The 16,122-nt window shown below is 40.0% G+C and overlaps 1 protein-coding gene across 3 annotated transcripts in view; it reads left to right on the top strand.

Annotated features, from left to right (window-relative positions):
- The window catches only part of LOC121318573 (PHD finger protein 21B-like), a 110,246-nt gene that overhangs the window by 86,915 nt on the left and 7,209 nt on the right, over positions 1–16,122 (top strand). For 2 of the 3 annotated variants that reach the window (XM_041255391.1, XM_041255390.1), the window contains 10 exons: positions 310–402; positions 2,500–2,838; positions 4,694–4,825; positions 9,033–9,084; positions 9,666–9,742; positions 9,972–10,026; positions 10,918–10,940; positions 12,947–13,105; positions 14,963–15,035; positions 15,770–15,873. In XM_041255391.1, the coding sequence (XP_041111325.1) occupies positions 310–402; positions 2,500–2,838; positions 4,694–4,825; positions 9,033–9,084; positions 9,666–9,742; positions 9,972–10,026; positions 10,918–10,940; positions 12,947–13,105; positions 14,963–15,035; positions 15,770–15,873 (1,107 nt within the window). The remainder of the gene's footprint in view (positions 1–309; positions 403–2,499; positions 2,839–4,693; positions 4,826–9,032; positions 9,085–9,665; positions 9,743–9,971; positions 10,027–10,917; positions 10,941–12,946; positions 13,106–14,962; positions 15,036–15,769; positions 15,874–16,122) is intronic. The other variant, XM_041255392.1, reaches the window with a different exon arrangement.

Below are 16,122 nucleotides of genomic sequence, written 5' to 3'. Positions count from 1 at the left end.
AGCCAACTGGTTTATAATGGTCTCTTGAGAGTTTGTTGTACTCAGGTTCCAGTCTGTTTGTGTCTGTTTTACTGGTGTACAGTACAGTGCAGTGAAACAGACACTAATTATATTGCAGAATCTAATGCGATTTAGTCACACCTGAGCTTATTTAGACATGCTCTTGGCTCAAGTATGACTAATTCAGCTCATAGCAAAATCCTGACATGGTGTAGACTGGCGAGCTGCATTAAGGGGGTGTTTGTTTTGTGTGGCTACAGTGTAGTGAGAGGCATTGCTAACCTGGCTGCTGTGTTTTGTGCTTCACAGATTTTGGGACCCGTCACAGCAGGGCCCATCAAGGTTCCTCAAGTCAGCTCCCTGTATCGACTGGTAGGGCAGGCATCCACAGAGCTACCTCAGGTAATTCAGAGGAATGCCTCTCCTCATCTCCACCTTGGTCCTTCGAGCCATCCTACCCTCCCCTCTCCTTTCGGCCAGGCATCACAAAAAAGAAAATTCAGAGAAAGAGAGAGAGAGAGAGAGAGACACACACACACACACATACATACATACATACATTCATACATACAGTACTGGCACAAATATGGCAACAACAAATTATTTACAGCCAGTCTAGGGGAGGGAATTGCATTCCCCATTTTTCCTCACTTAGACCCTTTACTAAATAAATGTCTTGGTATCCCTGAATAGATAATAGTCTCCTCTTTAAAAATATTTTAACAAGCAAGGCATCTCCTGAAATGTTCTCTTTTTTCTAGGAAAGCAGTAAACCTGGGGATGGAGAGTTTGTTGCCAGATAACTTCACTCAGACTACTTGCTCACTAAATATCTTAGTATCCCTGAATAGATAACTGGGCAATACAATCCTCACGCCTAGTCTTGCTGTAAATAATGTGTTGTTGCCATAATGTGTGCCAGTACTGTATATATACACACATACATATGATTGTGACATCAGGAATATATGCTCTGAGGAGGTTGGACACTGACACACGTCTGCTGTACATTTTAGAAGCTCATTACTTCAGGTCTAGGTGTAGGGGGAAGTGAACACGGATAACAGAGTTTAAAGTTAAGTAGGACCTAATGCTCTGCCCTCCCCATCACCGTTTGGAAATGTCTGTTTGCTGTATCTCATAAAAGTAGAAGCATGTAACTGAAAAGTGCTTTTGGAGTGCAGAGACAGGCGACTAGCACATTTACATGAACAGTAGAAAGCATGCCTTCACATCTGGGGGCTTGCCAGTGTAAAACGTTTCCCTGAACATGACGTTTTCTCTCCTCCCCGGAGGGTTTCAGTTCTTCAGCTGCTGATCCCAGCTGTGCATCTGATCACACTAACCAGTCAGTGTGTAGATTGAACGCACTTGGGAACTCCCATCTCTCCCTCAGCATGTGTGTGGTATAAAAACAGCAAGGCTAGTGAAGCTTTTCCAGCCTCTGGTTATTTCTAAAATAATTAAAAGGCACAATATACATCTACCTATACAAGCCATGGAAGATTTAAAATCAGGTTTACAAGTAGAGCATGCGTTTAATGTACTTTTTTAACAATAGAGCCACCGCAGGATTAATGAGATTTAAAATGTAAACGAATCTGCATACGGTCAATGCAATGCGGTTGTCCGTTAAAAAAAAAAGAAAGAAAAGAAAAGGACAACTGCATTGCATTCACAAATGCAGATTTGTTTACATTTTAAATCCAAACCTGTCAAAATGGCAGTTCTAGTGTTAAGGTAAAACTCTAAGTGGGTATTCGTTAGCCATGTTTCTTATAGTTTAACTTCAGAATGTATTAATATATTTTTTTTAAACTAAATTTTAGCATGGACACTTTTCATGTTGTTTGGATTCAGTCTTTTTATTTATTTATTATGAAGTCATTTTTACCCGTCCGTCCCCCCGCCCTTTTGTGTCTGTAGAAACACTGATGCCACTGCCTGTCTGTGTTTGAAGGAAGTGGCATCAGTGTTCAACAGGGGACAGCAGTGCAGGCAGGCAGAGGGAGTCACACATAGGTTCCCTACGTCTGAACTGTAACTGTAGGGTTATCTGTTAAGTTTGACTGAATGACACAGAGAGAGTTTGTCTCAGAAAGACATGAATCAAGTTTAACATTTTAAAATAACAAAAAAACAAGTCACTTATTATTCAATAAGTTTAACACTTTTTTTATTTTAATATCATATTAATGTTTCCTTAGGGAGACTGTCACTCTCACCTGCTTCATCCAGTGACCAGTCATTAGCCCAAACAAGCGTGAGGTGAACTTTACATTCCTGTACATTCATCCCATCTCAGCCTGCCGTTTCTCCTCAACGCAACGCAACAACAACAAGACTTAGAAATACTACAAGTACCAAAATTACCAAAACTCAATTGCAGACTTGTAGTTGAAGCATGTCATTGAAGTGATGAAGCTCCTTTCTAAAGCCACACTGTTGGGTGTTTAATGGTTCTAGAGAACGCTGAGCAGGTCCTTGCTATTCCCCCAGGTAAGGCCAAAGACCCTGATCCCTGACAGTGTGCCGGTAAGCCCCTGTCGCGAGCAGCCGTCCAGTCAGCCCCTGCAGAAGGCCACGATGGTCAGCATCAAGAACGCCGGACCCGCCCTCCCCACAGCCAACAACACCGTCTGCCACGTCCAGCTGCCAAACAGCCAATCCATGGCCACAAGCCTCTCCGAGCCGGCCAGCGTGTCTCCTGTCCTCACCACAGCAGGAGTGGCCTACGCCATCATCTCCACGTCGCCCGGCAACAGCACGGGCACTGCAGTCTCCGTCATCAGCGACTCCATGAAGGGGCAGCCTCTCCTCATCAGCGCAGACAGCAAGGTGGGACCAATTAGCAAAGTGCTGCAGACCAGGGCTTTAGAGTTCACTGCACCGGGGATCACTGCACTGGCCCCAGTTTGGGTCTTTGCATGCTAATAAGACACCTATTACACAGCAGTTTCTCCCATTCTAGGTTTTACTACTACGAGCTTGGTTAGCCACAGTGTACAGGTAACAAGCTCAGGTGTGTAGTATTAAACACCAGGAACAGTAAAACTGGGAATTAATCAAAGTACGATGCAACAGGAGTCTTATCTCCATCCCTGAAATACAATGCTGGCTATGCAAAATAAATATACTGTGCTACTGCTTCCTGGTACTTAATCACTTCCTGTGCTAAGTGTCATATGGTCTGATTGCAGATCACTGGGGTGACAAGGTACCACACTTAATTCTATACTATAGACAGTAAAAACGAAAGATTGTCTATGCGCTAAAAAAAAAATGTGGGGGGGGGGGGGATGATGTTGCTAGGTAAGGTTGATTTGAAAGCTTTGGTTATAATGTAATTATATCATATATCATTATAGATAGATAGATAGATAGATAGATAGATAGATAGATAGATAGATAGATAGATAGATAGATAGATAGATAGATTTTTTTTTTAATTTTTATACTTTTTGAAAAAACTTTATTTAACAATTAAATAGAATACACACAATCAATATTTATAAAAACAGATATTATGAAATCAATTCAGATCCACCCAAGGTAAACAAAACAATACATAAAATACTGTGGACACATAACAATTCACATCACAGATACTCCTCCAGATCACCATCGTTAACAGCACACAACACACTGTCTACACACCAGACTTCCTCAAATATTGCTAAATTATGCATTGCCTTATAAAAATTAAAATCCAGTCTAACCCGTGTTAATACAAGCATTCTAAAAATAACAAAAGGATCAGTATTTAAAACGTCATTCATTTTGTTTTTCCTGCTCTTTAAAATTGCTAATTTGGCCTGTACAATAATAAAATTCACCAGCTGGATTGAGTACTTTCTCTTTTTACAGTATGTAAAACCAAAAATAAAAACCACCTCAGAGAACACAAAACCCAACCCAGCAAGCAATTCCGTCAGAGCAGCAAACAAAGGTTTCAATCATGTGCAGAACACAAAACAATGATAAACAGTCTCCCTCTGTGAGCGAGATAGATAGATAGATAGATAGATAGATAGATAGATAGATAGATAGATAGATAGATAGATAGATAGATAGATAGATAGATAGATAGATAGATAGATAGATAGATAGATAGATAGATAGATAGATAGATAGATAGATAGATAGATAGATAGATAGATAGATAGATAGATAGATCCAGTCTCTGTATTACCTGGATTACATCTAACATGACTACAGCTATGCAAAAGGTTAAACAGTTTCCTTTAACTTTTATCTTATCCTTTAACTGATATTCTGGTGCAGTGGTATTTATTTACTTAACCGCTAGATGGCAGCAGTGAGTGAAGTTGGTTGTCCTGTTCAGGTAAATACATGCACAGGAATTCAATTTCACTTCATTTAGGGGGAGCAGGGGCTGAGCTTTAAGCACAACAGCTTCTGGTATTTTGTGCCATGCTGTAACAAAATAATATTATGCATTTCCCTGTAAACTTTTAGTTTAAACACAAAAACACTCATTAATCACCACAATAAGATATGTCTCTTGTTTGTTTTCCACTATGTTACTGTTTCACCCATTACAATAGCTAAAGAAATTGTGTTGCCAGTATAGACCACAGATTTATTCTGCTGCGAGCTGTTGGTGTAAGTGGCTGTATTTACAGTGAGGCTTCCTCACTTTGTCTTTCTTTATTGCTTTCTTTCTTCCTAGGTGATAATAATTCAGCCCCAGGTTCAAAGCCAGAGTCAGCCAGAGATTAAAGCAGAACCCAAGAAAGCATCTGAAGAGCCTGTTCAGAGCTCTCCCCTGCCTGCCAGGAAGAAAAAAGCAGATAGCCCTGAGGTAGGGAAGAGGCGCCCTTTCGACCCCCCCACCCCTCCCCTCCCCTCCCTCGTGGGGGGCGCCTCCCCCCCCCCCCCCCCCCTCCCCCTCCCCCCACCCCACCCCCCCCCCCCCCAGGTACTGAGGTAGAGAGAGGGATCAACGCCTCCCCCCAGCTCCCCATGCGGCGGACTGGGGGTACACTGAACGTGTGGTAGAGACGAGGCAACGCCTGCTCCGTTGCGGCCCCATGCCCAGGTACGGGTCTGACCCCGTGGTGACTTGGCGAGGCAATGCCCTCCGTTACGGGGGGGGACCAGACAACTGAAAATGTTCACCTTTACCTTCATGATGTGCTACAGGCGTCCTAACGAACACTTCCAACTTTGAACTATGTGACACACGTACGGTGTAGTCTTTCTGGCTAAAACCGATTATCGATTGTAAGCAATACCTTCCGTCATGGAATAAAGACATATATATATATATATATATATATATATATATATATATATATATATATATATATATATATACACAGTGCCTGTAGAAAGTCTACACCCCCTTGAACTTTTTTCACATGTTGTTGTGTCCGTGCCTCAGAGTTTCATGTATTTAAATGAGGATTTTTTTCCACTTATCTACACACCGTACTCCACACTGTTAAGGGGAACAAAGTTTTTAGTGAGAAAAAAATTATATATTAAAAGTACAAAACTGAAAGATCATAATTGGATAAGTCTCCACACCCCTGAGTTAATACTTGGTGGAAGCACCTTTGGCAGTAATTACAGCTGTGAGTCTGTTGGGATAGGTCTCTACCAACTTTACACACTTAGATTTGGCAATATTTGAAAATTCTTCTTTACAAAACTGTTCAAGCTCTGTCAAGTTCCTTGGGGAGCATTGATGGACAGCAATCTTCAAGTCATGCCACAAATTTTCGATTGGATTTAGATCGGGCCTCTGACGGGGCCGCTCAAGGACATTTACACCTTTTTGTTCCTTAGCCACTCCAGTGTAGTTTTGGCTGTATGCTTTGGGTCGTTGTCATGCTGAAAGGTGAACTTCTGTCCCAGTTTCAGCTTTCTTGCAGAGGGCAGTAAGTTTTCCTCAAGGACTTCTCTGTAGTTTGCTTCATTGATTTTCCTTTCTGTCCTGACAAGTGCCGAAGTTTCTGCCGAAGAGAAACATCCCCATAACATGATGCTGCCACCACCATGCTTCACAGTAGGGATGGTGTTCTTTGGGTGATGCGCTGTATTGGGTTTGCGCCAAACATAACACTTTGCATTTAGGCCAGAAAGTTCCATTTTAATTTCGCTAGACCACAAAACTTTTTTGCCACATGGCTACAGAATCTCCTGAGTGTTTTTTTGCATACTTCAAACAGGATTCAAGGTGGGCTTTCTTATATATATATACATACACACACACACACACACACACATATATATATATATATATATATATATATATATATATATATATATATATATATATAACACACACACACACACACACACACCACACACACACACATATATATATATATATATATATATATATATATATATATATATATATATATATAATATATATATAAAGCTAAGCTAAGGCACAACTTCATTAGATCATTGGATTAGGTTATGTTAAAAACAAACCTCAATATGCTGAATTTTGACTATTTGTTTCTACAAAACGCAACAGTCCTTGCAGTCTATTCAGACACATTAAAACACTTCAATGGGAACTTCAGTAGAGCCATACAGTATTGTGGAGCTTAATGAGCCAAATGTAGCTCAAGAGCCATGTGTTGGGCAGCTTTGATCAGCAAGGCAAGCAGATAATCAAACACAGAGTACAAAGAAGTAGAGTTCACTTGTATTGGTTGCTGGTACAAAATAAACAGGCTGCAGTTCTTATCCTGGTGCTGACTCACACAAGCTCTCTAGCAGCAGAACTCCTGTCTTACCTACACATGGCCCTTTTACACAGCCCCCCTTGTCACAGCCTTCGTAAAAGACACTGACACCCCCTACAAAACTGCTTAATACCGCTTTAATTTGCAATCGCTCATTGCTGTGGATTGACGTGTTCGGAAAACACCATTCTAATTACTTTCCATTCCATTTTCACTGTTATCAGTTCAACTTTACATGCAATTTTGAAAAGTGTCTGAAGGTATGAGGCAATTGAACGTCACCTCTCCTCCACTTGTCCGCATATCTTGGAGCCTTCCTGGCGTGGTGTCCTTTTGAAAGCGAAACACACTCTCTGTCACTCTTCATTAGTGAAACGGGGATGGGTGACACTGAGAACACTGGGGGACCCACATGGACTATAGGGCTGTTCTAACATGTTGTACTTTTACAGACCTTTCAAATTTAAGAAGTTCTTAACTACAGTGAAAGGAACTTTATGTTAATCATGTTTCATAATCCATTTTTCGTACTGGCACTATCAGCAATATCGTTACAGCTTTCCTTTCTTTGATCATTGCTGATTTGGAACATACAGATATAAATAAATTAATAAATAAATAACTAAATAAATAAATAATCTCTTTAGATGAAAATATGCTGCTTTCTGGTAAAGCCTCACTTGCTCATTTGTAGTTTGAACTCCAGTGGTCCAGCAGCAATCAAGCCTTTTGACCATCAGCAAAGGAACCAGGATGTAGCAGTTTAGCTAGAGCATTTAATTATCCTAAATAACACGAAAAGACAAACAAAGAACCAAAAGCTTCCCTGCATAATAAGAGGGGGACCAATATTGATGTTACTAAAGATAACATGGGCAATTTGAAAGCACTGCTTAGAACTCCTTTTAAATCAGTAGGATATACAGATCATGGGCCAATCATGGGCCATTCCATTCCAGGTATAACAGGAAAAATGCTATAAAGAACTACTTCAGGGTCTGGTTTAATTGGTTGAATTAAACAATGTAGAACAGGGTTGGAACAAAGACCAGGAGTGGAAGGGCCAGCTTTGGCCACCTCTGGTATAGACCACCATTTGAAGTAGATTTGACTGAAACTGCAGAGTAACCTTTTTTGGAAAGCTCACTATACTTTTGTTAGCAGATCCTGATAACATATATTGCTCACTCAGACTCTCTAGCGAGCACCGCTGCAAGAAAAAAAGCAATCCATTCCTTTCCTGCTGGATGGGAAGTGTAATTGAATCAGGTTTAAAGGATTATCTGTGGAGAAGGGAATAAACAGGCACTGCACTGAAAAGGACAATGTTTGAGCCATTTTTCTTTAATCAACAAAAGCAAACAAACAAACACAGACATAAGAGTCCCCTCCCCCTGATATAATGACCTGTCACTCCCTTTGGGCTGTGGATTAGCTGGTTGTACGCAGCCCCGTGAGACTGTGCTTAATTGATGTCAAAGAGACAGCCTCTTGGCAGTAGGTTCAGTTCAATTGAATGATTGATTAGCAATCGAGTCTCAGTACAAATGCATAAAAGCAGCATGTTTTCACTCACTCGGGGTTGTGTGTTCGGGAGTGGAGAACGTGACAGAGAGAAGAGAAACGTAAAGTAAACAATATCAGTTGCTACGAGTGCTGGAAGGACCAGCACCGTACTTGTTTTGTGTAGCGTTAGTCCACCCTGTTTTGTTAGTGTCTACTCGTTTTGTTTGTCTATTTATTTTGGCTGCAAGTGCCGTGTCTTGTTTTGGTGTCAGTGTTTTTGTACAACTGCTTTATTTTCTGGTAATAATAAACTGCGTAGCAGTGCATTCATTCATTATTTTACTCGCAGTGCTGTGTAATCATTTCTGGTCTGACGTCACCCACTACAACCATTTTTGTGACAGAGCTACAGTACAAACTCAATGTTACAAACTCCACACTTATTAACTGACCAATGAAACACACCATTTACGGTGTTAAGAGATAAACACAACTCTCCTGGCTTATGTTTTGTTTTGTTTTTATTATTCAGCATTTTAAAGCTATAGAAACTCGATTATTAGAGTAAATATTGAATAAACAATGGAGAACTGATGTTTCAGACATTTTGCATGTCTGTAGCTTTCAAGTTGTACTGTAAAATATAAACACTGTCCCTAACCCTTCCTATTGGCTGTGACCCCACCCCCCAGTTCCTTCACTGCTTAGCCTTGCTTTTGGTTTGCTGCTTGTTGCTTTGAGATAGCCCAGTGCTCACCCCTCAAATCTAATGATTGCTTGTTTTTTCCTCCCCCTTAGAAAATTGCCTTCATGGTTGCACTTGGCTTGGTCACAACAGAACACTTGGAAGGTAAGATGTGTCCCAATAATTACATTACTGGTATAGGCAGTGGTGTAACTTTAATTTCAAAAGTGGGGGCCACTTTCTGTAGCCGGGACATAGACAATTAAAAATAAACGTTCATTTCATTCAGATTAGCCTTTGCGGTTCATTTTTACACCATTTGTTGGGCTGAGCCGAAGGGTAAATGTCATTATCAAGAGTCTGTAGGGAGGATTTTACAGGATAAGCAAATGAACTACTAAATACATCTAAAGAACAAAAAACTAAACTGGACGTATTCAAAGAAAAGCACAGCACAGTGTGGCCTAGACTTGTGCTCATTAGAAGCTCTGAAAAGCATTTTAATATCATACATTTTTGTATAGGCAGACATTTCACGCAAGGTTTTTTTTTTTTTAATTTTTTTTAGGTTCTCTTCCTTGAAGTAAAATACAATATAGAGATAAAGGAATATTTTCATGGGGTCACAACTGACAAAATCTACTGTGAGGACTGGTGGCTTGAGTTGAAGCCACCAGTCCTTGTATTGCGAAAACACATTCCTGCTTATTGACTGTAATGCCAAGGACGTTTTTATTTCCATACAGAAATCCAGAGCAAGCGGCAGGAAAGGAAGAGGAGGAGCACAGCCAATCCGGCCTACAGTGGTCTGTTCGAGCCTGAGGTACGCAGCACATTCCCTGCTCGTTAGAGTGGAACTGAGATCACTAGAGGGCTGATTCCCATGTACTCATGTATCAGAAGTTTTGATTAGGAATTTGGTTTGCTGATTGCACCTCTACTGGTAACTAGGATTAGATGTATTTTATGGGGGCGAATGTATGTAGTTAAAGGATACATGCAAACAGGTATATTGTATCTCATGTGTCTTTTGTCGTTCCTCTCTCTTCCAGCGCAAACGACTTGCATCAAACTATCTAAATAACCCCTTGTTCCTGACAGCAGGAGGTAAGCGGTGTTTGTTAGCCCCACTATTATTATTATTATTATTATTATTATTATTGGCAGGGTAATAAGGCTACATGAACTAGCAATGTTTCTGAGATACTTGTCCAAAAGCCAAAATATATTTAAATAAGCTGTAAAGATCTTGATAAATGTTCTGTATTACCTTTGTGTCGTTGGAATGCGTTGCTGAAACGGCAGCACCATTCTGCCTCATTAGTGTATACTAGTCAGAAAGAAGAGTACAACTGACTCTTCTTAAACATTTCACTTCATGCTAATAAAAAGCTCTCCTGGTTTTCAGTTACTGATGTCAAGATGAAAGCTTTGAGCTCAGTAAAACAAGGCTCGATCTTTCTAGTTAAATAATAAATAAAAATTAGTTGGAAACTCTATAATAATGAGCTTTAAACAACATCGTTTTTCAAGGTAGCATGCAACTTTTTATACTAACTGGTTTTCATTTAACTACCTTAGCAGCGCTTGAGTAAAAACAAAAGCATTGAAACTCAGAAGGAGGAATTACCTGCAATGCGAAACAAATAACAAAAAACTCCCCTGAACCAAATCAAAAATAACATCTGAACCATTCTAACCCTAACATGCATGTTAACAGTCCATTGTTGAGCTTACAATAGAAATGTAGCCATTGCATAGGGAAGCACTACACTGACTGATAAAAATGGCCGCCAAACAGTAAACAGCAAGTGACATTACAACTGATCAGTTCTTAAAGTGCTGTTACGACTCAGCAGTTGTCAGCATTAAACCCTAGCGGTTCTTCTCGTTGAAATGCATGGCTGTAACCTAACCCTGTTGCTGTCTCCAGAACGCATAACCTGCCAGTCTAATGCCAGCTATTAACCTCTCTTCTGCTTCCCATTTGTACGCCAGCCAATGAGGATCTCTGTTGGAAGGTATGTGAAGTGTGACCTCATGGCCTCGGTCATGTGACCACATGGTGTTTGTGTGTTTTCGGTGTTGCATGCCATGTTGTCTGTAAACAGTGGGGATGTGTGATCTGGGCCCTGTTCCTTGTAGCTGGTTTAACTAATTCAGGCTAATCAGAGGTTAGCCAGATTCGATTAACCTGATAATTGAAGTCAGGCTATCTCCGTTCCTCGACTGCGAATACAGGCTAAAAGTGTCCCGTTAACTTGATTCCGACTTAAGAAATCCAGGTAATTGTGCGTACTCGCAGAGCACTGAATCAATGATCCTCACGAAAGATAACATCAAAAGAGAGAGCAACTTTTTTTACCCTGATTGAGAAAGAGTTTATAATGGAAAGTTTTGAGAAGTATAAAAGCATTATCACAACTAAATGCAACACTGCTGCTGCTGCCAAGTCCAGAGAGGAAGCATGGAAAAGAAATTGCAGATAAGCTAAATGCGTACGTTTTTTTTTTTTTTTTTTTTTTTTTTTTAATTTGTGGAGCACCGCACATGCGACAATGATGTCGCAGGATCTGTCACAGTTCATCTGAGAATAATTGAGGTCAAGTCATGGATGATGTTCAGTATTATCCAAAGTCTGAAACCTACTGTCTAGCACTGGCATTGTGTAATTGTCATTAAAATGTTGGACTATTTGCATCATTTGCATGAATTGTAGCTCATTTTTTATTTCATTTAAGTGATAGTGTCATAAGTACATGTACATTAATGCTGTGAAAGGATTTCCTGTTCACAAAATCCGCCTCATTTGGTCCTGAGGGTGCCTTGATGGGGATCTGACTGCAGTCCACAGCACCAATGACGTTGGGGAACTCTGCATAATAACGTAGCCTACTTAATAAACGATAACGATGGGATTACCTATTCATTCATTCATTAAATTGCATATAACCTAGTAAATTACCTGTGATTGCATAGAAATGGCGTTTCCCCTTGTATGTCCCGGAAATGTGATGAACACATTAAGAAATCTCTTTAGGGGGAGATAGACCCTTCGGACTGCACGGCATGCAGAGGCTTTGCCGATATTTTCAGCATTGCCAACTGAGTATAGGAATGCACCACTAGCAAAAAAGTGCAGCATATAGTCTGCGTTGCTGTCAACGCACGGCTGCCCCGGGAGGTATGGGCAATGTACGGCTCAAGTAGATTTGTTAGGTAAATGATACCTTGCCGCCTGAATCTATAGAACTCAAATACAAAAACATCTGCTGCAAAGGATCTTGGCGATCTCTCAGTACTCTTTTCCTACAAAAAACTAATCTAATTCAAATTGTTCCTTGATCTATGGGATTTCTATAGAAGGGCACTGCCATTTTAGAGGGTTGTGTCAAGCGCTTTCATGGGTAGAAGTCGAGTTTTTATACACAGATCCAGCTAACTGCGCTGGAGCAGGTTTAAGATTAAGGATGTGTTGCTATGGTAACTTAGTCGGCTAGACTTTAAGCTTGCTTCAAGGAATGGAAAAAGCCAGACTTCTGTCAAGTTATCCTGAGAGTTATCTGGCTAACTCAGTTAGCCAGCTATGAGGAACAGGGCCCTGGTCCTTGCAGTGTGGAGTATGGAAACATTGCACTGGTTTCATTTATATATTAGTTTGCAGGATGACATTGTGTTTCCTGTGTGTGCAGGATGACATTGTGTTTCCTCTCCTGTGTGCAGGATGACATTGTGTTTCCTGTGTGCAGGATGACATTGTGTTTCCTCTCCTGTGTGTGCAGGATGACATTGTGTTTCTTCTCTTGTGTGTGCAGGATGACATTGTGTTTTCTGTGTGTGCAGGATGACACTGTGTTTCCTCTCCTGTGTGTGCAGGATGACATTGTGTTTCTTGTGTGTGCAGGATGACACTGTGTTTTCTCTCCTGTGTGTGCAGGATGACATTGTGTTTCCTGTCCTGTGTGCAGGATGACATTATGTTTCCTGTGTGTGCAGGATGACATTGTGTTTCCTCTCTTGTGTGCAGGATGACATTGTGCATGATGAACACTGTGCAGTGTGTAAGGATGATGGGGAGCTGCAGCCCTGCGATACCTGCTCCCGAGCCTATCACCCCGACTGCCTGGATCCCCCACTCAAGACGCTTCCCAAAGGGATGTGGGTGTGCCCAAAGTGCCAAAAAAAGGTACGTGCCCAGGGAGACCACCCCTCACACTACCCTTCACTGCATGCCTTCAGGGATCTGCCCAGCGGTTATTTCAAATTCACATGGCTGTGCTAACACATGTTTCTAGTTGGAATTTTCAACCTTATATATATATATATATCTATATATATATATATATTATATATATATATATAATATATATAAATGGTTGCTGTAACACATGTGTGGGACACACACACACACACACACACACACACACAATCAATTATCATTAAGACAAACTCAGATTAAACACATTTCTTGATATTACAAATTTTCCACATGGTCCCAGCCTAATTTAACAGTCGCTTACTATAAATGACTTGTTATAATCCAAATTCACTTAACAAGAATTTCCTGTTTGTATTGAATTATATTGGAGTCCCTCTTGGGAAGAACATATTTAATAAAACAAATTGCCCTTGTTCGAACGGCTGACTGTAAAGGAAATTGGTAAATGTATTAACTTGCATCAGATTAGCGTCTCTCTTCTGTATGTTTTTGGACTACTGCTCTTAGGATGCATTTCGAGTTGCCATAGTGCTCACATATCAATGCCATTTCCATGAAGCATAGAAATGAGTGACCAGCGCAAACAAAACATGCATGATCAAACGACAGTGGAGGTTCTGAAAGCGGAGGATAATGCACCGCTGCACAAGAAAAAGAAAGATTTCAACATTCCCACAAACATCAGCCATTCTAAAAAAACAGGATACAGTACTGCAGGTCTATGAACAGCAAACTGTGGATGCAAGTTGTTAGCGTTTCTGATTTGCTCAACACCCTGATATTGAGGACACCTTGCTTTTGTGGTTTAAAAATGCATATTTCAAGTTGCAATGTATACTTTTTAAAAGTCAATTTCTAACTGTATTTTCAATAAAATGCACAGTACTTTTAAATAATGTATAATACTTGTCATTGTACTGTAATTACAAAGATTTCAGATTTGACTTCTGTAAAAACTGACAGGATGCGTTTTGCTTAGACTCCTGATAAGAATTACTGACAAGCCAGTCCCTTGAAATTCGTATTAATGAGAGTTGACTTCAGCAGACTTGCTTTTTAACCGGGAGATACACTCTACATTTATTTTTTGGTGTATTGCCACTGAAGGAGATTATATATATATATATATATATATATATATATATATATCCATATTTATATAGAGCACCTTTTCATCCCGGCTTGCTTTATAACTAGACAGCTAAGCCCTTTATCAGTCCCCAAACAAAAGTATCACAATACCGTTTCTTTCTTTCTACATTCAGGCCAATGCATCTACCCAGCCAACAAAACCTTTGCCAGACATCTGTTTATATGGTTAGCCTTTACTATACACAAGTGTTTCCCATTAACAAACCCTGCATTTCTTAACTCTTGGCCAGCTGAGGATTCTGGGTAATGTAGTTTCGGTGCCACTTTTTAAATTACCAGGACTACATTTTTCCTTTACAAACTGCGATTTAGCCTGACCCTGACATATCTTCTCAGATATTGGAAAGTATATGGATATATATTATATATATATAATATATATATATATATATATATATATATATATATATATATATATATATATATATATATTATATACACACATACACATACACACACATACACATACTTAATCATAACAACTTCTGAGTTTACTCTGAGCTTGTTGCCTATACACTGTGGCTAATAAAGCTTGTATTAAAACCTCGAATGGATGAAACTGCCATGCAGTAGGGGTCTTACTTCCATCCCTGAACAATGTCACAATTTCCAAGCAGTTGCTTAGAGTCTGATGTGTTTCAAAACCAATAATAAAGTGTGTTTGTTCAACAGGTGCTGAATGAAGACAGCATGGCGTGGCCTGAGAACCTGGCCATTGTCCACTCCTACATCACACACAAAGCAGGTATGAAGAGAACACAGAGACACATTGGAACAGCACGATCTGTTTGCTCATCTTTTTCATGTTTACTAAGAGCTCTTGAAGGGAGAGACCAAAAAAATAAAGAAATCCTGGAAATATCACACTGCACCATATAAAACAAAATTCCTTGAAAATATTAAAATGTATTCTTTTAAACCTTGTTAAAGGTGTTTGGAATTGGATTTGAGGTGCAATGCACTCCGTTGCTGAAATTAGCCATCCTTGTCTGTGCTGATGCATTTAGTGATACAGGGATAGAAATAACTCTCCTATTGCCTAGCACTTTACAGGTTTTACTATGAGCTTGATTAGCCACAGTGTATAGGTAACAACCTCAGATGTGTCTTATTAAACCCTTAATAAAACCAGGAATGGATCAAACTGCTATGCAATAGGAGTCTTATTTCCATCCCTGAGACAGATTGCACAAACGTCTCAGCCCTAGGGGTTTTATAATTTTAATTTATAAAGGGAATATATTGGTGTGTGTGTGTGTGTGTGTGTGTGTGTGTGTCTATCTATATATATATATATATATATATATATATATATATATATATATATATATATATATAGGGGAGGAAACTGTAAGTTGAGGTAATGTATTTTACCCTTTCATCTCTTGGTATGGCTCCAGGTGCCTCCAAGTGCACAGGGGCGATACTGTTACTGTTATACTGTTAGTTTCACGGGGGTCTGTTTTTGTGGTTGAACAGTGAAGGAGGAGGAAAAGAGGAAGCTGCTGAAGGGAAGTGTACAGTTGAAGAGTGAGCACAAACAGCTGGATGAGAAAGAGAGGCAGCTGGGCAGCTCAATAACGGTACCACACTCTACATGTATTCTATTCTGCTCCTGTGTTGATCACAGTTCCACACTCTGCATGTATTCTGTTCCTGTGTTGATCACAGTTCCACACTCTGCATGTATTCTGCTCTTGTGTTGATCACAGTTCCACACTCTGCATCTATTGTGTTCCTGTGTTGATCACAGTTCCACAACTCTGCATATATTCTGCTCCTGTGTTGAGTTCGGAAATGTACTGGGTTGCAGCACCTAATTTCCAAAGGCC

Source organism: Polyodon spathula, chromosome 7 (genome assembly GCF_017654505.1).
Source record: "Polyodon spathula isolate WHYD16114869_AA chromosome 7, ASM1765450v1, whole genome shotgun sequence".
Lineage (NCBI taxonomy): Eukaryota > Metazoa > Chordata > Actinopteri > Acipenseriformes > Polyodontidae > Polyodon > Polyodon spathula.
Note: the sequence above shows the minus strand (reverse complement) of the source record. Positions and strands in the feature narration are given on the sequence as shown.